The sequence below is a fragment of the Tiliqua scincoides genome, chromosome 14, assembly GCF_035046505.1.
Source record: "Tiliqua scincoides isolate rTilSci1 chromosome 14, rTilSci1.hap2, whole genome shotgun sequence".
Lineage (NCBI taxonomy): Eukaryota > Metazoa > Chordata > Lepidosauria > Squamata > Scincidae > Tiliqua > Tiliqua scincoides.
In genome coordinates this window covers 545,276-569,089 of record NC_089834.1, presented here as the reverse complement: position 1 = coordinate 569,089, position 23,814 = coordinate 545,276, and the positions used below count along the sequence as shown (strand labels likewise).

Sequence of the window (23,814 nt, the reverse complement as noted above, 5' to 3'; positions counted from 1 at the left end):
GAAGATGGCTGTGGTGATCAAAGGGTGGGAGCCTTCACATCGACCTGAGTTGAACATAGTACTGCTCAGTTCTCCTGACTGTGGTTAGGAGGTTAGCCAAGCCCCTTGAGCTTGCATTCCCCAACCCTCCTCTGGGTTGCGCCAGACCTCCACAGGCCTCAGGATTGCCTGCAGAAGCGTCCAGAAGCGACTTCCAGTTTTCAGAAGCAAAATGGAAGTAGTGTTTGAAAAACCGGACGTAGCTTCCAGAGGCTTCTGCAGGCCATTCTGAGGTCCACGGAAGCCCCGCGTGGTTTGGAGGAGGCCTCTGGGGCCTCTTAAGAACAACACCGGCCACCAAAAGGCAGGGAGCTTCAACTGCTGCTGTACAGTAAACCAACAACCAGCTGCCATATTTGTGGTCCGTCGTTGGTCAGAACATTCCTGAGCACTCGGGGTGGGGGAGGCCTTCTGCAGAGAAAGCTCTGCTTTTGGATGCGGCTGGACTGCTGCTTCTGGGCTTCAGCCTTCATGCTCCCTCCTGTCACAGCCTCTCTCCAGACAAAAGTAGCTGGTCAGTCCTGCTTTTGTGACCCCGCCCCCCATTGTTGCTTGCTGGGGAATGAGAACGGTCTTCCTCCTTTGGATCAGCATCCCTTGCGTGACACTGTCCTCTCTGCTTAGAGTCAGCAGGCTGCACATCAGCCCTGATGTCCAAAACGCCATTCACCCCGGAGACAAGATCCTGGAGATCAATGGAACCCCAATCCGCACACTACACATGGAGGAGGTATGTGACACCCCCCCCCCCCGGGGAGGTCCTGAAGCCTCTTAATCTACTCCCAGATAATGACTCATATTTTTGAGGCCCAGACTGGAGCAACTGAAAATGGGCATCTCCCCAGTCTTAAAACTGCCGTCTTCCTGTCTGTTCAAAGTGTGGCTGTTTAGCATTTGAACAGCTTGGTGCCTGCAAACCCTCAGGACCACCTTCTCCCATCAGCACTTGCCCAGACATTAAGTTGTTCTTCAGAGGTCTCTTTTGGGGGGCCCTCCACATCCTCCTTTAGAAAGGGAGGCGGGTGGTGATCCAAGTAGGGCTTTTTCAGTTGTGCTGCCTGGACTCTGGAATCTCCCCGTCCCTGGAGGCCCAACTGGTGCCAAAAATTTGTGTCCTAAAAGCTCTTTTCAGTGATGAGTGAATACCTTTTTGTTTTCCCAGACTTCAGGTCTTGTGGTTGTAGGTTTGCTGCTTTGACCTTCTTTTTGATCGTGAGACGGCACAGAGATGTTTTTAAAAAATTATAACACAAACTGCTCTGCTGTGTTTGAGGCTGATGTTGGGTGCTTGGCTGTTCCTTGCCATCCTGAGAGTCTCCTGTCTGAATGCAGGATAGAAGGGCAGTATGGAGGGGATGTCTGTGTTGTGAGACGACCTTTTGAGGGCCCAACGGGGGCTCATCTGCTTCTGGAACTCCAGTCAGTTGCTGTGGGGCTTGTGCAGAAAGTCTCTTTTCGCAGTCTTTCGCAGCGCCTGGCTGCACTGCCCCAGGTCCAGGGCTCGCCTCACGAGACGCCATGGTTCAGTGCCCCCCTGCTCCTCTGGGAATTGTCCTGTGCCCCCCCCCAGTCTTGGGCAGACGGCCTCTACGTTGGCTTTGCTTTCCAGATTGAGGAGCTGATCCGCCAGGCAAGTCAAACGCTGCAGCTGCTGATTGAGCACGACCCTGTCTCCCAGCGCCTAGACCGGCTGCGCCTGGACTCCCGGCTGCCCACATGCCTGAAGAAACCTCCCTCACCCCACTCCAACACCGCCCTGGACCTGAAGGAGAACCTGGAAGGAACACTCAGGCGGCGCTCCCTCAGGTACCTGGCTGCTGTCTTGGCTGCCCCCGCGCTGACCGCTGATCCTTGGCTAGTGGTTGTTGTGACTCTGGAGATTGTGGTGGATAAGAGGGGGCAGGAGTCAGTGGCCGCAAGGGTGGGCCTGACCCTCGACATGTGCCTGGCGCACTCCTGTCCTGTAGCACCAACACCACTAGCTTCCGGGTGGCAGGGCAAATGGGGGGAGGTGCTGGTGTTTGGTGTCCCTCTGCCTGGGCTCATTTGCATTGGGGCAGGGGACCAGGGGTACTGCCAAAAGCTTCATGGAAAGGCCAGGAGAATCCCCAGGCCTCTTACAATATCAGAAGATGGTCTGAGGCTTTCTGGGAGCCAGGTTCCTGATCTGCTGCATGGACTCACAGGGATGGGTTTGGTCCAGGCAGCCCTGGCACTCTGGCTTCCTCCCTGCATTCAGCATACTGCCGTGGGCAGCTTTCAGTGGGGGCTTCCCCCCTTCAGAAGCCAACTGCCTGTGAGGAAGGGGAGGAGAACCAAGTTGGGCATAACCTTCACCCTACTGGCTGCCCCCTTACACCTCTGCTGGCGTGAGGCTGTCACATTGATTTGAATGCATGGTGGCCCCTCTGGGAACCTGAGTGGCCGAAGAACAGGGCTCATATGCTCTGAAAACATGCCCCGGTAGGGTGTTGAATGCTCCCAGCCTTCCTGACTCTGAGGGGGTTTGTGTGTTTGTCCTCCAGGCGCAGCAACAGCATCTCCAAGTCCCCCGGCCCCAGCTCCCCCAAGGAGCCGCTCCTTCTCAGCCGGGACATTGGCCGGTCTGAGTCTCTCCGCTCCTCCACCAGCTGCTCCCATCAGATCTTCCGTCCCTGTGACCTGACCCATGGTGAGGTGCTGGGGAAAGGGTTCTTCGGCCAAGCCATCAAGGTGAGACAGTGGGGAGCCTGACACTCTGCGCCGCCTTCCTCCCTGGTCTGGAGACTCTGCTGTAATGTCCTGTTCCCCGAGAAGCCCATTACAGGGTCCATTAGCCTGTCCCCACAGCATCCGCTCTTGAAGTTCACCTGACTCAGTCTAGGAACCACACAAACACACGGAACTGTAACAGCTGGAGTCTCCCCGGGTCCCTCCCACTCAGAATATTCTGTGGGGGCAGGCTTACGTCAGAACTCCAGAGTCTCCAGTGTGGCTGGGACAGACCCCTGTCCAGAAAGGCTGCCAGGGATTGAGTTGGGGTCTGTCTGCCTTCAGAGCAGGTTCCTCCAAGCCGCAAGGCCTCCTACAAGCTGGTGGGGTCTTGGTGCACAGCATGGTGTCAGCTGCCAGTTGCTATGCAGTCTCACCCAGTGGGCCGGTGGGAGAGCCTAGCAGCTGTGCCCAAGTTCATTCAGCACTGAGCTCTGTGAGGAGCTCCCAACTAAAGAACTAAAATTGACACAGACACTTTCAGAGCTGCTGTTTGAGCCAGATTTCCTGTGAGTGAAGGTGCTGCCCTCTGCACACAGTTCCTCCATCCAGAAGCTTCAAGTGCCCACAGAGACAAAGGCTCAGGCCCAAGTCTCTGGCTTATGGCCCAAGAATAGCAGGCAGCCCCAGGAGAAGGGAAGAGATCAGTGGGGCAGTCCCTGAGTAGTGAGAGAGTTCTGAACCGGTGCTAAAGCCTCTCTGGGGCCAGGCTGAGCTTCACCCTGGCTGACTGAGAGGAGGCTGGAGGCCTTGGCCTGTGGCAGGGTGACTGGTTTGAGAACATGTGGAGAGCACACCGAGAATTCGGCTTCTTTGCCCTGCCAGCTCTCACTGTTGTGTCCCTGCAGCGCTGCTCTTGCGCTCCTGGTAGGTGCACTTGGACAGAGGCGGAAGCTTCCGCCCACCTGGGTGCCGTGAGCGTTCTGATAGCTCCTGTACTGCATGCTGACTTTCTCCGAGAGATGTTTAGGGGTAGCAGCGCCACCAGTTCCTGCCCTGTGGAGGAGCTGTTTGCACACAGAGGCTTGGTCCCAGCAACATCTCCAAGTGGCCCAGGGAAGAGCCCTGCTTGACAGCCAGCTTGTGCAGCCCTGAGCTGGGTGAGCCAGTAGATGGTGGCTTCGTGTTTCCGGCTGACGGATCTGACCCGCAGATCGTACTAACGCTGTAGAGAGCTGCTGGTCTCTCGTTGGGTTCATTGCCTGCCACGGAGAGGGTGTTGCATCCTTGGAGTGCAGGTTAGCTTCAGTCCTGTGCCCACGTTTCTCTGTAGGGCAGTGGTCCCCAAACTTACCCAGTCGTGACATCTCCTGGTTCAGCAGGCACCGCTGCCTTGAATCTCGTGAGATAGGAGGGGCTACTGGGGACATCTCTCGGTGCCCTTGTGAGTGTACCGCGATGCACATGTGTGTGCCCAACAACATGTTGAGAACCCCTGGTGTGTAGGGTGTTGCGCATCCTCTCGCCACCACACCTGTCCGTACTAGGGCTCCTGCCCCAGGTGTGCTCTGTAGCGCATATTCTGGCAGGCAGAAGAGTCCAGGGATGAGAATACACTGTCAAGGTAGGAGATTGAGAGTGGTGTATTTCTGCTGGGTTTTCAGCAGTGACCCCCACCTGGAGCTCAGGTTCTGGTCTCTTCTGGTGCCTGCAGGGTGAGTTTCACCCTCCCCCGCCCCACCTCAGCAGTGCCCTGCTTCCTCCTGCCTCTTCACCCCTAAATCTTGTTCCTGCTTCTGCTTCCTCTTCTTACTGAGTATGTTTTTCTTCTCCTCCTCCTATGGATAGGCAGAGAGCCGGGCCAGGTAAGTGAGACCTCCTCTCTGCGGCATGTCTCCTCCTGCAACCCCAGCGGGGTTGCACCTCGTCTAATTGTGGCCTCACATTTGTGCATGTCCCAAGATGCCACCCCTGCACCCAGCTGCATAAGGCTGTTGTTGTTGTGCTGTCTGTGTGGCTGGGGGTGGAGGGGGGCCAAGATTCTACCCCGCCTGGCCTTGTGGCCCACCCTTTGCATGGCTTTCCAGGGGAGGAGGTGCAGAGCCCCCGGCTCCCTGCTCGCAGAACCTGCTTTGGTGATTTCCTGGGAGGGAGGCAGCAGGAAGGCATTGGAATTGTCCAGCTCTGGCTTTCCTTTGGCTTCTGTGGACTCACACAGGTCATGCCCGTGTTGAATATGCAGATGTGTTGGGCACCTGATGCCTAGCAGGTTGTTGGAAACACAGTGTTGCCATGTTTCCCCTTCCCCCCATGATGACCCCTGACTGCAGCGCCAGAAGCAGGGGTCAGCCACTAGAATTTGAGTGTCAGGAGAGTTAGGAGAGACAAAAGGAAATATTTCTTTACCCAGTGTGTAATTAGTCTGTGGAATGTCTTGCCACAGGATGTGGTGATGGATATGTGCGACCTCTGGGTTTTAGAAGTAGGCTGTCTGTGGCTGCCAGACACAAGGCAGTGGCAACAAGGTGCAGGTCTCTTACTGTCTTGTGTGCTTCCTGAGGCATCAGGTATGGCAACTGTGAGATACAGGAAGCTGGACTAGGTGGGCTTTTGGCCTGATCCATTAGAGATCTTCTATTGTTCTAGCACAGTGATTCTCAAACGTTTAGCACCAGGACCCACTTTTTAGAATGAGAATCTGTCAGGACCCACTGGAAGTGATGTCATGACCAGAAGTGACATCATCAATTTTTTGAATTGGAAATTTTTAACCATCCTAGGCTGCAGTCCTACCCACACTTAACCAGGAGTAAATCCCATTGACTAGCATGGTTAAAAGTATATACATAGTAGCCTGTTAAAAGCACAGGTCTGTCACATTTCCCCCAATGCAGCCACATGCCATTGGAGCATCAAGTCGAATACATTAAAAATAAAATATTGAAATAAATGGGGACCCACCTGAAACTGGCCCGTGACTCCTAGACCCCTAGTGGGTCCCGACCCACAGTTTGAGAAACACTGTTCTAGCAAGATCAGTGCATGCCCAGTGCTTGGTCATGGGCAGCTCTGATCCTGAGGCTGCTCCCAGGGGAGAAGTGAAATTGCCTGGTGGCACTACTTATGCTGAGCCCTGGCCCCCAGAGGCGGGGGGGGGGGAGACTCCACCATGCTTTGCAACCTGGCTCCCAAGTCGTGGCTTCTCCATGGCGCATACCTTCAGAGGGCTCTGGAAATTCACAAAGGTTGCTACGCCCCCCCCCATGCTGCTTAACCCATTTTGTATTTGTGCCTTTGCGCGTTGGTTTTGTGTTGAAACCGTGTGGCAGCGACTTCATTCTTAAGCTGCCTTGGTGCTTCTTGGTGCAAAGGTGGGGTGCAAGCTGGCATGGCCGACAAGCCAAGTTAGAGAGGCTGTAAAAGGCAAGAAGGCTTCTTTCCGTAAATGCAAATCTTGCCCTAATGCAAGTAAAAATAAATCTGATACGGGAGGCCAAGAAAGACTTTGAGGAGCGTGTGACCAGCAACATTAAGGGGAATGATAAAAGCTTCTTCAAATATGTTGGAAGGAAATCTGCCAGAGAAGCGGTTGATGTGCTGGACTGTGAGGGAGGGAAAGGAGATTGGAGGTGGCAGAGAAATTTAATAAGTTCTTTGCACCTGTCTTCATGGCAGAAGACCTCGGGCAGATACTGCTGCCCGAATGGCCCCTCCTGACCAAGGAGTTAAGTCAGAGGTTAAAAGAGAAGATGTTTTTAGACCTCATTGGTAAATCAAAGATCAATAAGTCACTGGGCCCGCTGGCATCCATCCAAGAGTTATTAAGGAACTGAAGAATAAAGCTGCTGATCTTTTAACTATAATATGCAACTTGTCCCTTAAATTGGCCATGATGCCAGAGGATTGGAGGATAGCAAATGTCACACCAATTTTTAAAAAGGGAAGAGAGGTGACCTGGGAAACTATAGGCTGGTCAACCTGATGTCTGTTCCAGGTAAGATGGTGGAATGCCTCATCAAAGAAAAAATCCTAAAACACATAGACAAATAGGTCTTGCTGAGGGAGAATCAACATGACTTCTGTAAGCCTTGCTACACAAGCCTTTTAGAATTCTTTGAAAAGATCAACAGGCATGTGGATGTGGGAGAACCCGTGGGCATTATATAACTGGACTTTCAGAAAGTGTTCGACACGGTCCCTCACTAAAAGCTGATGTGAAACTCCATGTTCAAGGAATAAGAGGGCAGGTCCTCTCATGGATTAGGAATTTACTGGGGAACAGGAAACAGAGAGTGGATGTCAACTGGCAATTTTCACAGTAGAGAGAGGTGAAAAGCGGAGTGCCCCAAGGTTCTGTTCTGGGACTGGTGCTTCTCAGTTTGTTCATAAATGACCTGGAGACAGGGATAAGCAGTGAAGTGACCAAGTTTGCAGATGACATTAAAACTTTTCCAGGTGTTGAATACCTGAAGGGATTGTGAAGAGCTCCAGAAGGATCTCTCCAAAGTGGGAGAATGGGCAGCAAATTGACAGATGTGTTTCTATATTAGGGTAAAGTAATGCACATTGGGGCAAAAAACTAAAAGTGCAAATTTAGGCTAATGGGTTCTGAACTGTCTGTGATGGGTCAGGAGAAGGATCTTGAAAGGGGGGTGGACAGCTCGATGAAAGTGTCAACCCAATGTGAGATGGTGGTAAAGAAGGCCAATTCTATATTTGGGATCATTAGAAAAGGTATTGACAACAAAACGGCTAATATTATAATGCCATTGTACAAATCGATGGTAAGGCCACACCTGGAGTATTGTGTCCCGTTATGGTCGCCACATCTCAAAAAGGTTATAGTTGAATTGGAAAAAGTACAAAAGGGAGCAACAAAATGATTATTTGGCTGGGGCACCTTCCTTATGAGGAAAGGCTACAGCGTTTGGGGTACCGCAATCTATGTAGAAAGTGCACCTGGGGGGGGGCGTTGATTGGGACATACAGAATTATGCAGGGGTGGGTAGTGGATGCTCTTTTCTCTCTCCTACAGCCCCAAAACCAGGAGGCATGTAATTGAGTGTCTGGAGGGTTACAGCAGACAAAAGAAAAAATTTCTTGACCCAGCGTATAATTAGCCTGGAACGTGGTGATGGCATCTGGCCTGGATGCCTTTAAAGGGGATTGGACAGATTTCTGGAGGGAACTCCATTGCAGGTTGCAAGCCCTGATGGGTCTGTACAGTCTGAGATTAGCTGGTCGCTCATCATGATGGCTGGGTAGGAATTTTTTTCTGTCATCCAAATTGGCCATGGATGGCGGTTTTTTGCTACTCCAGACTGGCGTGGGAGGGAAGGTGTGTTCTGTAGGGTTTATACATTAAAAATTAGGCACTGTGTTTAATAAAGTGGCCCAAGTTAAACCCAAGTGCAGTTTGGTGTCTTTGTGGGGGGGGAGGGGTGCGAGGGTAAATAGAAGCCTGATGCAGGGGAGTGGCAGTGAGATGCAAATATCTTGTGGTCTTGTGTGCTCCTGGAGGCATCAGGAGGGCCACTGCTAGATTCAGGAAGCTGGACTAGATTGGGCCTGATCCAGCAGGGCTCTTCTGATGTTCTTAAACTGGAATGAAGCTTTGTTTGGTACAGGACATCTTTGTGGCATGACTCAGGCCAACTGCTGAGGTCAGCAATTGGCACCTCTGTCTCACTCTGTCCTGTCTCCAAGCCATTTTCTGTCTCCAAAAGGCTGAGTTATGCACCAGGATGTTCTGACTTTGTGTTGGTTCTGTCACAGACTTGCTAAGCAGTCTTAGGGAATCCTTAGCCCCTGTCTGTAGCACGGGGAGAGACAGGACTGTGCTGTTGTAAGCCATGCTAGAGTTGAGCAGGGAGATCAAGGGCTGCCTGGGCCCCAAAGCCAGGGTTTTGAGAAGTATGTCAGGAGAAGGAGAACAATTTGGCCAAAATGAAGGAGAGTCCAAGTTGGGCCCCTTTGCTCAAATCAACACAGGAGCATCAACAACCAGAGCTCAAAGGATGAGAGGAAAACAAAGTGCTCTGTGGAGCGGCTTGGTTGGGGGAGGTCCTCCTACCCCCCAACACGACAGCCCTTCTGCTTCTCCCCACCCTTTCTGGATGGCCGGTGGCAACCCTTCTGGGACACCCTGCTATGCAAAATGCACTCACCCAGTGGTGGAAAGCCTGCACTGACAGAATCACGCCTGCCAAATGCACGAGTTTTGGTGAACCTACGAGAGCCGTGGAGCAGCCCTTGGGAAAGGCCTGCTTGGGGCTGGTGGCAGCTCTTGGGAGGGGACCCCTGGGTGAGGCAAGGCTGCCCATGCGGTTGTCTGAGGCAGCTGGTCCAGGCTGCAGACCTGTGGTGGGGGTGCTGGCTGCCGCTCGCTCTCTGGGTTGGGAGAGGAAGCACAGAAGGGAGGCAGGGTGGACTGGAGCCTTGGATGTTCTGTCTTCTGTGTTGAATCCAGGCAGAGGGAGGAGGAGTGGGGGAGGTGAGGCTGTGAGGCAGGGGGTGAATTTAGTCTGCTTGGACAGACTCTTGGAGGAGGGTGAAGCAGTCCTGCTTCCCTTGGCGAAGGCCTGTCACTCCGTGCAGAAAACAGGTGCCGAGTGTGGAGCCCCTTCCTCCCGACAGCTCTTCATGCACACACGCCTGCAGTCCCCTGCTGGGGGTGGGAAAGGCCCCAGAGTTCCAGGGCCTGTGTGCACGTGGCAGCCTTTTGGGACAGGCCTGTGGGGAGGGGGGTCCTGCTTGTGGAGAGGGGAGGGGAGGAGAGGCACTTTCAGCCGCTGGTCTTGGGGCCGGGGAGGCCGGTTCTCCCGCCTTGAGTGTGCTGCTCTTGTCCCGTTGTGCGGGAAGGCAGGGGTGTGCCAGGCGAGTGGCAGGTGGGCGTCCTGAGGTGGTCGTGGAGCCAGAGCGGCACTCCTGTGAGAGCAGAGTGTAGCCCTGTGGTTGCTGGTGGGGAGGCGGTTGTGGGCTGGCACGTGTGCCGACTGTGGCAGCCTGCTTCCCACTCAAGACGTAGCTCAGCACACCCGTCCTTTTTTTTCTGGTGCATTTGCATCTCTGGAACCTGGCACAACTGGGGCTGCTACTGCCTGGGGTAGAAGCCTGGATTTGGCAGTCCCTAAATGTGCAGTGAGTGTGTCTGGTGGGTCTAGACCAGGCTGCAGCAACAGGTGGCCTTTACAGAGCTCTGGGAGTGGCGGCATACCACACTGTGTGTGTCCTGGGGTCGGGCCTCTGACCTCTGCATCTTGTCTTTAAGGTGACTCACAAGGCAACAGGGAGAGTGATGGTGATGAAGGAGCTCATTCGCTGCGATGAAGAAACACAGAAGACCTTCCTGACGGAGGTAGGCACAACGTCCTCAGCCCTCTGCAGTGGGCACGTTGCCTGGGTCCGCTGCTCCCATCTCTGGGGTTCAGCTCTGCTGCCCGCTTCCAAGACCTGTGTGTGCAGGTGCCTGGCCTCGAGGTGGCCCGTGACTGCCTGGCATTCAGTGGCACCTGTGGAGCTGGAGGACGACCGTAGGCAGCTCTACTAGCAATACTGCAACAGCTGATGAAAGGGCAGGCACCAAAAGGGTCCTCCGCCATGACTAGTCCTGCGCTCACGGCTGCTCTCTCCACTTCAGTGTACTGTGCCTGTAAAATGGGCACACAAGCTGGTTGCCTTTTGACCAGGTCCTTGGGCAGCTCTGTTGACCTTTTGGTTTGTTCCAATCCCCAGCATGCAGTCCCTCCAGTGGGTATTTTTCCAGGGAGGTGCAGGTCATTCCAGGGTGCGCTTCGTGGACCGTTGCAGGGAGCTGCCCTCTGAACCGCTGCTTCGCACTCGGCTCAGCCTCCACCCAGGCCTGAGCGTCTTGTGAAAAACAAAGGCAATTCTGCAGGCCCTGCAAGAGCCCCCATGCGCAGAGAGTCCAGGGAACAGTCTGGGGCCACCAGGTGATGCACCGGACATGTTGACGCTAAGCAAGGACAGACCTGCTCTGGGCATCAGGAAAAGAGGTTGCAAGTCAAATGAGGACGTCTTTTTTTTTTTAATGGGCTGCTCCATCTCCTCAGGTGAAGGTGATGCGCAGCTTGGACCACCCCAACGTCCTGAAGTTCATTGGCGTCCTGTACAAGGACAAGAAGCTGAACCTGCTCACGGAGTACATTGAAGGGGGAACTCTGAAGGACTTCCTCCGGAACGTGGTGAGTTTGCTTCCTGGCAGGGCTGGCAGGCCCCTGGAGCAGGCTGCCTCGGAACAGGAGCCAGTGGGCACCTTGTGCTAAAATGCCACCGGCTGCTGGCCTTGGAAGGTCTGGGCTTGAAAAGGGTGTTTTAAGAAATGATACTCCTCCCCTGTATTTTGTGAGGGGATGAGGGGGTGGTGCAGCTGTTCCCCAGAAATGTTGGTCAGTGCGTTCATTGTGCTTTCACCTCTGGGGCCCCTTGGGTCTGCGCCAGTGCACAGACCCCTCCTGTAGCTGGGCAGGACGCTGCCTCCGGATGCTTGGCAATGACGGTATCGCCAGCTTCTGGGCTGCCTGGGTGAGAGGTGCACGGCCACCCCGCCACATGTCTTGGAGGACCACTGCTTCTCACATTCTCCCAGTGAGGTGTGTGCAGGAGGCACTCACTGCAGTGTTGACACGCTAGCAGTGGCTTTGGCAGAGCACAGTCCCACCCCCACTCCAACAACCGGAAACAGTGCTGATGATGGGTGTGCTACCCTGGGGACTGGTGTCCCGATCCCTCCTGACACAACCTATTTTGGCACACGGGTTTGGCACACCAGAAAAGGCATGGAAAGAGCCTGGCTGTCTGCTTTCAAGCAAAGCAGGTGTGCTGCCTTCCCCAAGAGCAACAGGACTCTCAGCCATTCTGTTCACAGTGAGGTGCAGACCACCTTACAGGGTACCTCTCTTGCCTTGCAGGATCCGTTCCCCTGGGAGCAGAAGGTCAGCTTTGCCAAAGGGATTGCCTCGGGGATGGTGAGTCACCTTCCTCTCCTCCCTCGCCTGCAGCAGACGTGTTCATTGCATCAGAGTGCACTTGCCTGAAAGAGGGTCTGGCCAGCCAGTGTCCCTGGCTTTCCCACCTGCAACACTGGCCAAAGCTGCTATGAGATCCCTCTGGTATCCTGCTTTGCGATGCAGTTCTCCCCCTCACTGTTTCTGCCGTCTCTGAGGAAGAGAGGTTTGGCCTTGGAGGGGAAGGGGCCATGGCCTGCCATTCCGGCTGCCTCTATGGCTGGACTCTTATGGTGCTTGAGCAGTCTCAAAAGCTGTTTTTTCAGCATGAAACCTGAGCATGAGAGAGGTTGCGCCAGGGTGTTGTGTTGCCAGGGAGGCACATGTGCTGCACACCCATTCCTTCCTCTTAGGTGTGCAGCGGTCTAGAGCAGGGGTCTCCAGACCCCAGCCCGGGGACCAGATGCGACCCACAGTGAGCCTCTATCTGGCCTGTGGCCAGCTTCTGGTCTCCTGAGAGCCTCTGGCCCACTTGACTGAACATGCTCTGGTCACACCTGGAGGGGTCCTGAAAACATCACTTTCCAGAAAAACTGGAAGTAACTTTTTGTGCCCTTTGAAGACCTTAGAAGGCTTTCTGAGGGTCGGAGAGGCCTCCCCTGCCCTGTGTTGTGCTGGTTCTGGGGTATTTACTCCAGTACATTTAAGTAAGCTGCTTGTGGGGTGGGGAATGGAAGTCTTTGTAAGTGTGCCTTATTTCTGTGGTGTGTGTTGGTGCTTGGAGAAATCCTGGGCATTTGAGCCCTTCGTTCATCTCTTATGTAATCAGAATTCTATATTTAACTTTTTTTTCTGGCCCTCGACACTGCCAGATACTTGATGTGGCCCTCTGGCCGAAAGGTTTGGAGACATTTCCGAGGCATCTACAAACATATTTGAACCAAGTTATTCTCTGTTCAGGGGGCTGCTTGGAGACCTTCCCCCTTCTCTTGATTGGGGTGCTTCTGCCCCAAACAGTATCACAAAGCATCTGTGGGCGGCTGGAAGGTGGTTTTCGTTTCAACATGTTGCCTTCCTGCCTTTTCCTGCAGGCCTACCTGCACTCAATGTGCATCATCCACCGAGACCTGAATTCCCACAACTGCCTGATCAAACTGGTGAGCCCCTCCTTCCCTCCCACAAAAGTGCTGCTGCTTCCTGTGTGCCAGAGAGCATTTGCTCTCAAGCTGCGTTCATCAGCCCACGTCCTTGGGATTTGACCCCATGGAGTCCAGTGGGAGTGCAAAGGGCTTGAGATGGAGGCGCTTCTCTGAATTGAGCTGACTGGTGCCTCCTGTGGGCACTCCCAGCTCCTGTCCTGTTCTTGACAGAGGACTTGCAGCCTCACCCTTCAGGGTTTTGTGGCATCTGAAGGGCTGAGCGTCCCTGTAGCTGACACTTCTTGCCCATTTCATCAGCTGGCAGGAGGATGCTTTGGGATCTGGACGTTGGCATCAGTCCACTTAGTCTTCTGCTGTGGCACAAAACATCCACTTCCATGCCTGGCTCCCTTTTGGCACTTTGCACCTGCAAATGCCTGGGAGAGGCCTGGCTCAGGTTGCCCTTCTTGATGCTGTGCAGACTGCTGTGTGGTCTCGGTGCCAGGCCAGCACAGGTGTGCTGGAAAACAGGGGAGGAATCTTTGCTGGGGTGGCTACAGCTTAGTGGCAGACAACATGCTTGGTGCCCACAGAGGCTGTTTGGTATGTTTGGCTGCTGGGGGGGAAATAGCTGAATGGGTGGTACCTAGCGCCATACTGGGATGTCTCTCACTTCCTCCTCGGCTCCAGGACAAGACAGTGGTGGTGGCAGACTTCGGCCTGTCCCGCCTGATTGTGGAGGAGAGGAAGAAGCCCACCTTGGAGAAACCGCTGACCAAGAAGCGGACGTTGCGCAAGAGTGACCGGAAGAAGCGCTACACTGTTGTTGGGAACCCCTACTGGATGGCACCGGAGATGCTGAATGGTAAGCAAGGATGGGCAAGTCCAGCACAGCTCGACTCAAGTCTTGACTCGACTAAAAAATGAGTCATTGCAGGCGAACTTTCTGAGTTGCCCAGAGCGTTTTGGTGACTCAAAGACTTCAGTCAGGGTCTTTCCCCTTAAAAAGCCAGCTGCAACTCCACGGAAGAAAATGGAGCTCTTGCCAGGCTGTGTGTGTGTGTTGGAGTTCCTTGATGGGTAACCTCTTCCCTGATGTCCCCATCCCATCTGTAAACAAAGTGGGAGGGGTGGGACAGACCGCGGGAGATTGGGGACAGAAGAGGGAGGACGGTCACATGCAGCAACTGGGAGGACTTCATTGTGACCCAATCCTTTGCAGCCCTACTCAGAAGTAGTTCCATTGTGCCCGTCATTCAATGAGGCTTCCTCCTCCCAAGTAACAATGGATCCCAAAGGAGCCATGAAGTTGGAAAGCATGATCACTACAAACCTCCCCCTCCAGCTTCCCCACTCTTCCCCTCCCTGGGCTTCTCCAGCCAATTCCAAGACAAGAACCCCCTTGGACTCCTCTTACCTCATCCAAAGAAAAGAATCAGACCGCCCATCCCTCATTCAGTGATCACCACTTCCTTCAGAAATGGACTAAAGAGCCTGCTCCTGTCTCCCCCCTCCTGGCCAGATGCAAAACCAAAACATTAACCTTTCCCTGCCTCCTGGCTGGAACTTCCCTGCTGTTCGCCCAGCCTGAATGATGGCCCCCACAAGGTCTTTTGTGCTACAAGAAGAGTAAGCAAGCACACCTTGACACAGGCAGATTCCAGTTTGCATACATGGGAAATCATTGCCAAGTCCATGACCTCAGACTTGAGTCAGTGCCAGAGTCATCGATGTGGGTGACCCGAGTCTGCACAAGTCAGTGAAAAACGTGTTTTTTGCTAACAGACTTATCACCTGACTTGAGTTCCTATACCTGATGTTGGGGAGGGGGGCCTGGTCAAGCAGCCAGACTCTCAAAGGCATCCGGGCACTGATGGGCCACTGTCCGGCCTCTTCTCCTGATGCCTCTGCTTGTGCGATAGGATGAACATAAGAACAGCCCCACTGGATCAGGCCATAGACCTATCTAGTCCAGCTTCCCGTATCTCACAGTGGCCCACCAAATGCCCCAGGGAGCACACCAGATAACAAGAGACCTCATTCTGGTGCCCTCCCTTGCACTGGCATTCTGACATAGCCCATTTCTAAAATCAGGAGGTTGCACATACACATCATGGCTTGTAACCCGTAATGGACTTTTCCTCCAGAAACTTGTCCAATCCCCTCTTAAAGGTGTCCAGGCCAGATGCCATCACCACATCCTGTGGCAAGGAGTTCCACAGACCAACCACACGCTGAGTAAAGAAATATTTTCTTTGGTCTGTCCTAACTCTCCCAACACTCAATTTTAGTGGATGTCCCCTGGTTCTGGTGTTATGTGAGAGTGTAAAGAGCATCTCCCTATCCACTCTGTCCATCCCCTGCATAATTTTGTATGTCTCAATCATGTCCCCCCTCAGGCGTCTCTTTTCTAGGCTGAAGAGGCCCAAACGCCGTAGCCTTTCCTCATAAGGAAGGTGCCCCAGCCCAGTAATCATCTTAGTCGCTCTCTTTTGCACCTTTTCCATTTCCACTATGTCCTTTTTGAGATGTGGTGACCAGAACTGAACACAATACTCCAGGTGTGGCCTTACCATCGATTTGTGCAACAGCATTACAATATTAGCTGTTTTGTTCTCAATACCTTTTCTAATGATCCCAAGCATAGAATTGGCCTTCTTCACTGCCACCGCACGTTGGTCGACACTTTCATCGACCTGTCCACCACCACCCCAAGATCTCTCTCCTGATCTGTCACAGACAGCTCAGAACCCATCAGCCTATATGTGAAGTTTTGATTTTTTGCCCCAATGTGCATGACTTTACACTTACTGACATTGAAGTGCATCTGCCATTTTGCTGCCCATTCTGCCAGTCTGGAGAGATCCTTCTGGAGCTCCTCACAATCACTTCTGGTCTTCACCACTCGGAAAAGTTTGGTGTCGTCTGCAAACTTAGCCACTTCACTGCTCACCCCTGTCTCCAGGTCATTTATGAAGAGGTTGAAGAGCACCGGTCCCAGGACAGATCCTTGGGGCACACTGCTTTTTACCTCTCTCCATTGTGAAAATTTCCCATTGACAACCACTCGCTGTTTCCTGGCCTTCAACCAGTTCTCAATCCAGGAGAGGACCTGCCCTCTAATTCCCTGACTGTGGAGTTTTTTCAGTAGCCTTTGGTGAGGGACCGTGTCAAACGCCTTCTGAAAGTCCAGATATATAATGTCCACGGGTTCTCCCGCATCCACATGCCTGTTGACCTTTTCAAAGAATTCTATAAGGTTTGTGAGGCAAGACTTACCCTTACAGAAGCCATGCTGACTCTCCCTCAGCAAGGCCTGTTCGTCTATATGTTTTGAGAATCTATTGATGAGGCATTCTGCCATCTTACCCGGAGCTGCCTGGAGCTGCCTGGCACTTGGTTCCTGCCACTTGGTCCCACTTTGCATCATCCTATTAAGTGCCTGTCAAAGTAGAACTTGGGGTTGTCAAACTGGGCGGACGTTTGGGATTCACCCAGGCCAAAGTCTGAAGCCTTGTGCAGACCTGACCCAGCCTCCCATCCCGCTTGTTTTTCTTGCAGGGCAGAGCTATGATGAGACCGTGGACATCTTTTCCTTTGGGATTGTGCTCTGCGAGGTAAGTTCAGACCGTTCTGGGTCTGAGAAGGTGTTGGATCCCAGCCATCACTTTTGTGCCTCAGCCCTGCCTTAGCTATTCTCGCCAGAAGGCAGTTAAGATCCTCTTCTGCCAAACATCCTCAGACTTGAATGTATTTTGTTTGAAAAAGAAGCCATCGTTATCCCCAAAACTGGTCTAAGCCATGAGTGTGCCTGTGAGCTTGCAAAGCGGAGTGCTGAGACCTCCCTGCAGAGCCTCCAAAAGCTAGGAACGAGAGAGTTGTCTTGCCAGAGCAGACCAAAGGACCTTCAAGGCCTGAATTCAGCAGCGCCTCCTGCCTGTGCCCAGTGCCTGCACTTCAGAGAGGCGCTGCCCCTCTGTTCATCGGAGGTTCTCAAGCACTGCTGGCCTGGGAAGTGTGTGTGTGTGTGTACAGTCTGCCCTTTTTATCTACGGGGATCTGTTCCAGGACCCCGTGTGGATATGTGAATCTGCGGATGCGTCAATCTGTGGTCACTTCCAGTCTGACAAGCAAGTGACTTTCCCCCAGTATCCATAATGATAACCCACAGATACTGGGGTTACGCTGTAATCTGTTTTGTGGAAACAGGAGGGCACAGAGCGAATTGGGGCGTATAGTAAATAGCGCTTGGCGTCACCCGCCTCTTGCAAACTGCTGCTAGTATCCTGATTGGAACCATGATGGGGGGCTGTCTCCCCCACCAGAAATTCTCTCCTGATGCTTGTTCTCCCAGGGGGCTGTTTGCAGCAAATACCAGTTTTCAGTGGGGCAAATGACAGGAAAGTATCCCCTTCCGTGGTTTCCATCAGCCACTTCCCCCCCTTTTGGTCAGAGTTGGAGGCATGTCCAGATTTAAGCACAACTGCATTGGAGGAGTATCAGCAGGGGCTGAAGGCAGATCCTCCTTTTTGGGGTTGTTTTAGGGTGTGCACTCGTCCCATGGTTGCCTCTGGCAAACAGGTGTTGCATGTTCTGTGTGGCTCCTTGTGCTTTCTAGATCCACTTGACAGTGTCCGATACAAGAAGTTTCTAACTCCAGATGATAATGAAAGCCTTTGCTTGCTGCAGTGTTGATGGGTTCTACTTGGAGCATCTCTTGCACCTGGCAAACACCTGATGTGTTCAGGCATCTTTGACTGCTGCTCCATCTCTCTGGCACATGTTTGTCAGTAACTATTGTTTGGATAAAATGAAGAACTGTATGTGTCATGTACAGTTTGATGTGCTTTAAGTTATACAGGATGCATTTTATGGTCCGAAAGTAGGACAGTGAGTTTAGACCTGATAAGAAAATTAATATTGCATATTTCCCCCCCCCCCCACACACACACATTTTTTCCCACCTGCTGCCTGTCAGTCAGTTGCCAATCCTTTTTGGAACTTGACATTGATCTGCCAGTTGCTTCAGAAGCAGACAAGTCTCCTTGCTGTTCCCAATATCTAGAGTGGCTATAGGGATGTTCTTTTTCTTTTACACAACACCAGGCCCAGAGGACAGCCATTAAAATGGAGTGTCAGGAGAGTGAGAACAGACAAAAGAGAGTAGTTCTTTGCATGGTGTGAAATTAATCTGTGGAACTCCTTACCACAGGATGTGGTGATGCACCTGAAGGCCCAAATGCTTTTAAAAGGGGATTGGAGAGATGAAGGAAAAGTCCATCACAGGTTGCAAGCCTTGATAGGTAAATGCAACCCCTTGGTTTGAGAAGTGGGCTCCCTCCGAATGCCTAGGGCCAGGGAGTGGCAACAGGATACGGGGATCTTGTGTACTCCCTGAGGCATCTGGTGGGCCCCTGTGAGATGCTGGAAGCGGAATTAGATAGGCCTTTGCCTGAATCCAGTGGGTCTCTTCTGATGTTCTGTGATGCCAGCTGGGCTTGGGGTGTGGGGCTTCCTCCTTGTTCTGGGTTCAAATTCCACCAACAGTCCTTCCCTGCAGAGACAGGAGCCTGTTTTGGTTTTGCCAAACTCACCAGAGCTTGAGCACTTCTTTCTCAGTTCCCCCTGCAGTGAGAGGATTTGGTTCTGCTCTTGTTCTGCAGTCCTGGATTGCAAAGCTGAGCACTCCGTGTTCTTCCCAGCCTGGAAACTGTCCTTTCCTTCTCTTTGCCAGATCATCGGGCAGGTGTACGCGGACCCTGACTGCCTGCCCCGCACCCTGGATTTTGGCCTCAACGTGAAGCTCTTCTGGGAGAAGTTTGTCCCTGCGGACTGCCCCCCTGCATTCTTCCCTCTGGCTGCCATCTGCTGTGGGTTGGAGCCAGAGAGCAGGTGGGCCTTCAGGCTGGCATCCCTGGGCTAAGAGTCCTCCTTGCATTCCCCTTTCTTTCTTCTTCATGGGGCTAACACTTTACAGCAGTGGTCCTGAATCTGAGATGTAGCTCCCAGGGGTGGTGCAATGAGCGCGCAGGATGGTTTGGTGAAGCTCACAGCTTCAAACAGCGCAGGAGGTTTGGTGTGGCAGAGCAGCAGTGCATGAAAACTGCAGTGGGGAAAGCCTGCCCCCCGCCCTCCTTACTGCTCCTTACCACTGAAGTGCTGCGTGATGTCTCCAAACCAGAAGTAACTGGTGAGGATGTTATTGCCACCCACTTCCGGGAGCCATGCGCTGCTGCTGTTGGAGCACGTGGGTTGTTGCGGAGCAGGTGAGTTCAGAAAGTGCTGCTATGCAACGTAAGGCCAAGGTCGGGGGCTTGACCTCTTTCTCTTCCCCCCACCCTCTACTGCATTTGTCCCACTAATTCATGGTGCCCCCTCACACTCCAGGGTGTCTGGTGTGCAGTTATCCACCTGTGCAGAGCTGGGCTTCCAGATTGTCCCTCCTGGAATCGGCACCTTTCTGAAGGGTGGAAACTGAAAGGTCATAGAAATTCCCCTTGCCTCACCTCGCCCTCCCACCGATCGCCTTCCCAGCACACCCCATTCCTCTCCTGCCTCTTCTACTGTGGCACAGTGTTTGTAATGGGGAAGAGTCCCTAGAACTCAGCCAAGGAGACACGTCTCGGCTGGACTGAAGGAAATGGTTTTTGCCGCGCTTATGCTGCCTTCTTAGAAGCAGAGTTTGCCACCCTCAGAAACAGCTGGGCACCCTGGGGCAGCTCAGAGCAGGGGCCCCTTCTGGGCCTCAGGCAGCACAAGGAGTTTCCCCAACTGCTTGTTTTGTGTGGCTTCTGCCTGTGGCTGTGAGCCGAGGAGATTTGTATTCAGTCAGAGCACAACAATTCTGGTCATGGTGCATTTGTGGCTTGGTGTCTGTGCACAAGCAGGTCTGCGCTGGCCATTGTCGGACTGCAAGGTGAAAGGGAAAAATGGTCCCTTCTTGGTCTCCTAGAGAAAATTCCAGGTTGTCCCGGTGACTAGAGAAGTGGCTCTTGCCCCATGCTCAGGAGGCACTGCACTCACTTCCTTTTCCTTATCTCTCCCGGCCCTCTCTGCTCAGGCCCTTGTTTTCAAAACTGGAGGACTCTTTCGAAGCCCTTTCTTTATACCTGGGAGAACTGGGCATCCCCCTTCCCTCGGAACTGGAAGAACTGGACCACACCGTCAGCATGCAGTACGGGCTGATTCGGGACAAGCTACCTGGAAACCTCACTTAAAGCTTGTGCTCCTGTGTGCACCTCCCATGGATTTCCACTCGCGACAGCTGCTCTTCCTCCACAGGCCTTTAGGCAGGAGCCTGTGGGTCTCACCTTCGCCTACCTCTCTTCTGGATTTGTGAAATGTTCTGGAAACACCAAGAGCCTTCTCCTGCTGGTGGCTGCAATCCTGACCCTCAAGCTGTGGGGACAGAATTCTCAGGGCCCTGCGTGAGGTCACCTTATCATGGTGCTGCCTTCGAACACAGCAGCTCTCAGGGCCTGGATACTCCAGCATGCTTTGCCCATGGAGTGGCGCTTTGGAAGCTGGGGGCTGAGTTCCAGGTTCCTTCTACCCAGTTTTGCTGATCTGATGAAACCAGATACTGGGTGCGGGGGATGGGAAAGGCTGGAGGAGCACTTGCACTCAAAGGGAAATGTATCATTTCTGCTGCTCAGGGGGGAGTCTTGGTGAAACTGGGGAGCAGCTCTGCCACGGTAGCTGGGACACAACACCTTTCAGTAGATGACCCCTCCTTCCCACCTGTTGACTCTACAACTACCTTCACGGTCATGTTTGGAAACAGTGCAGCCCAGCTGGGAACTGAGGTTCTGCCAGCCTCCCCAAGGGAAAATGAAGCTGTGATGGTGGCAGGGATTGTGCAGGAGTTGCTCGCACATCTTCCACTTGCTGTAGCACCGTTCTTCATGGGTGGAGCGAGGCAAGGTTGGTTCCCTGCTTACATGCCACTGTTGCTGAAACACCTCCTGTGTTTTTTGGAGGGGAGGGCAAATTCTCCAAGCCACTGTGGTGTGGAGTCTTAACTTGCATACAGCACAGGCCTCCTGCCCTGGCATTACTCGTTTGGAGGTGAGAAGCACCTCTTGTTTGGGTCCACCACTGTGAAGGTGTAGAATAGATGGTGATAGTCACTACCTCTGTCCTCCATTTCAGGCTTACTGTCCTCAGCTGCATGGGGGCGCTTCCTACACACCCACCCAGCTTCCAGAGGGAAGGAGTGGGGAGTGTTCCTTGCTCCCCCCTTTGCCACTGAAGGCAGCCTGTTCACTACATGCTGGACTCACACTTGGCTCCCCTCCCTTTTCCAAAGGGGGGTGCCTGGAAAAGCCACTTCCTTGGAAAAATGCCAAAGGGGTCTTAAGAGTCAGGCCTGCAGTTTGGTTTTAAATCTAGGTTCTTGCTGTCTGTCCTTCCACTCTCACTGCGGAGTCTGTAGGGCCACTGGTGGGTATCCTGGGGGACCAAAAGACCTCCCTGCAGACCAACCGCTTCAGGCTCCAGTGGGTGTCTAACTTGTGGGTTGTTTTTAAGGAACTCTGGACCTTCCCATGTGGGAGCCAGTCTCCAAGTGGAGTTTGTATAGATGGGATGATTCTGGACCCTTCATTGTAAAGTTGGGGGCTGAGACAGGGACCCTTAGTGCCTCTGTGAGGAAAAACTTGGACCATGCATCTCTGGACTCTAATGATTGCACAGTCAAAAGTTCTACAGCTAAATTAAAAGCCAGAATAAATATCCTCCAAAAGCAAAGCTGGTTGACTATAGTTTGTGAACCAAAGGGGTGAGGGTTAGGGCATGTTCAGGATTCTCATCTGAGCCAAACTGCTGTAGCACCTTCATTGACTGTCCCTGATCTTCTGAGCGGCAGGCAAGAGTCCTCCAAGGCCCTAAGCAGGGGAGAGCCTCTGAAAATGTGTGGGCTGCAACACCCTTAATAAGACAATTTGTCTGTGGAACACTTTGCCTCAGGCCTCTGAAGGCCTCGATGGCTTCAAAAGGGGACTGGACAGGTTGATGGAAAAAAGTCCATCATAGGTTACAAGCCATGATGAGTATGTGCAATGAGAAGTGAAAAGTGGTGTGCCTCAAGGATCTGTCCTGGGATTGGTGCTTTTCAACCTGTTTGTAAATGACTTGGAGACAGGGTTAAGCAATGAGGTGGCTAAATTTGTGGATGACACCACACTTTATTGAGTGCTGAAGACCATAAGAGCTTGTGAGGAGCTTCAGAAGGATCTCTCCAAATAGGCAGCAAAATGGCAGATGCGTTTCAATGTAAGTAAGCATAAAATAATGCGTGTAGGGGCAAAACAATCAACACGTGTAGGCTAAGGGGTTCTGAGCTGTCTGTAACAGATCAGGAGAGGAATCGTAGGGTGCTGGTGGACAGCTCAATGAAACCCAATGCGCGGTGGTGGTGAAAAAGGCCAGTTCCATGCTTGGGATCATTAGATTGAGACATTCTCAAAGGCATTGAGCCTGAGATGGCTAATACTGTAATGCAGTTGTACAAATCGATGGTAAGGCCACACCTGGAGTATTTTGTTCAGTTCTGGTCACATCTCAAAAAGGATATAGTGGAAATGGAAAAGGTGCAAAAGAGAGCGACTAAGATGATTACTGGGCTGGGGCACCTTCCTTATGAGGAAAGGCTACGGCATTTGGACATCTTCAGCCTAGAAAAGAGGTGCCTGAGGGGGACATGATTGAGACATACAATTATGCAGGGGGTGGATAGCCATTAGTTATTTGCTTTTTCTCTGTAAACTGCTTTGTGAACTTTTTGTTGAAAAGTGGTATATATAAACTGTTGATAATAATAATTAATAATAGAGTGGATAGAGAGATGCTCTTTTCTGTCAGAGAAAACCAGAATCAGGGGACATCCGCTAAAGTTGAGTGTTGGGAGAGTTAGGACAGATTAAAGAAATTCTTTACTTAGTGTGTAGTTAGTCTGTGGAACTCCTTGCTACAGGATGTGGTGATGGCATCTGACCTGGATGCCTTTAATAGGGGATTGGACAGACTGATGGAGGAAAAGTCCCATCACGTTACAACCCCTGATGAGCAACCTCCTGATTCTACAAGCAGGCTGTCTCAGAATGCCAAATGCAGGGGAGGGCACCAGTATGCAGTTCTCTTGTTATCTGGTGTGCTCGCTGGGGCACTTGGGGAGCCACTGTGAGATACAGGAAGCTGGACTGAGTGGGCCTCTGGCCTGATCCCGCAGGGCTGTTCTTATGTGCTTAACATCCTGGTTTTAGAAGGAAGCTGCCACAGCATGCCAGTTGCCAGGAAAGCAGCATCACCATGTGGGTTTCCTGTGGTCTTGTGTGCTCCCTGAAGCATGTGGTGGGCTCCTGTGAGATTCACAGGATGGCCCTTGGCCTGATCCAGTGGGGCTCTTCTGATGTTCTGATGGCTCTTCCTAGCTAAGGGTTTCCTTCTAAGAGAAGCAGACCCTTCCTGTTCAGGTTTATGTCTTTTTCTAAAATGCATGTCACGAGGAACGGGGAGGGGGCACAGCGAGCCTGCTGGTTAAGAACAGTTTGCCAGAACATGCCTGAGTCCAACTGGGGTGCTGCTTTTTAAGCTGACCCAGCATGGGAGGAAAGTGGGTGGAGCTCTCATGGGTGGGGAGATGCCTCGAGAGAGGAACACAGAAGGGATCTTCTGGCCAGAGCCCCCCGGTTCCATTCAGGTCTGTCCATTATTCTGCTGCTGCGGCTGCTGCAGGGGGCTTTCTCTGCCCTTCCTGGAGAGGGGCCACGAGCTCAGCCTCCGAAGACCTGCCTCCCCCTATCCCAGTTTGGGGGTGGGGAAAGATCTTTCAATGAGAAGGCCAGTTGGGGAAGTCACACTGACTGCTGGGAGGGCAGCAAAACACACAGAGGCCCCCACTGCCATTTCCAGCAACAAGACTTTAATTACAACCTGATTGCTTTTTATTTTATCATCATGAGGTATCGTAAAACACTTAC

At 52.7% G+C, this 23,814-nt stretch overlaps 1 protein-coding gene across 2 annotated transcripts in view; it reads left to right on the top strand.

Annotated features, from left to right (window-relative positions):
- LIMK2 (LIM domain kinase 2) overlaps positions 1-21,583 on the top strand; it is a 54,966-nt gene extending 33,383 nt beyond the window's left edge. Inside the window, exons 6-16 of one of the 2 annotated variants that reach the window (XM_066609553.1) lie at positions 664-769; positions 1,649-1,845; positions 2,565-2,751; positions 10,001-10,087; positions 10,803-10,934; positions 11,661-11,717; positions 12,788-12,853; positions 13,526-13,700; positions 16,397-16,452; positions 18,570-18,727; positions 19,896-20,147. In XM_066609553.1, the coding sequence (XP_066465650.1) occupies positions 664-769; positions 1,649-1,845; positions 2,565-2,751; positions 10,001-10,087; positions 10,803-10,934; positions 11,661-11,717; positions 12,788-12,853; positions 13,526-13,700; positions 16,397-16,452; positions 18,570-18,727; positions 19,896-20,052 (1,378 nt within the window). In that variant the 3' untranslated portion in view covers positions 20,053-20,147. Of the gene's footprint in view, positions 1-663; positions 770-1,648; positions 1,846-2,564; positions 2,752-10,000; positions 10,088-10,802; positions 10,935-11,660; positions 11,718-12,787; positions 12,854-13,525; positions 13,701-16,396; positions 16,453-18,569; positions 18,728-19,895 lie in introns of both variants that reach the window. The other variant, XM_066609552.1, reaches the window with a different exon arrangement.
- The last annotated feature ends 2,231 nt before the right edge of the window (positions 21,584-23,814 follow it).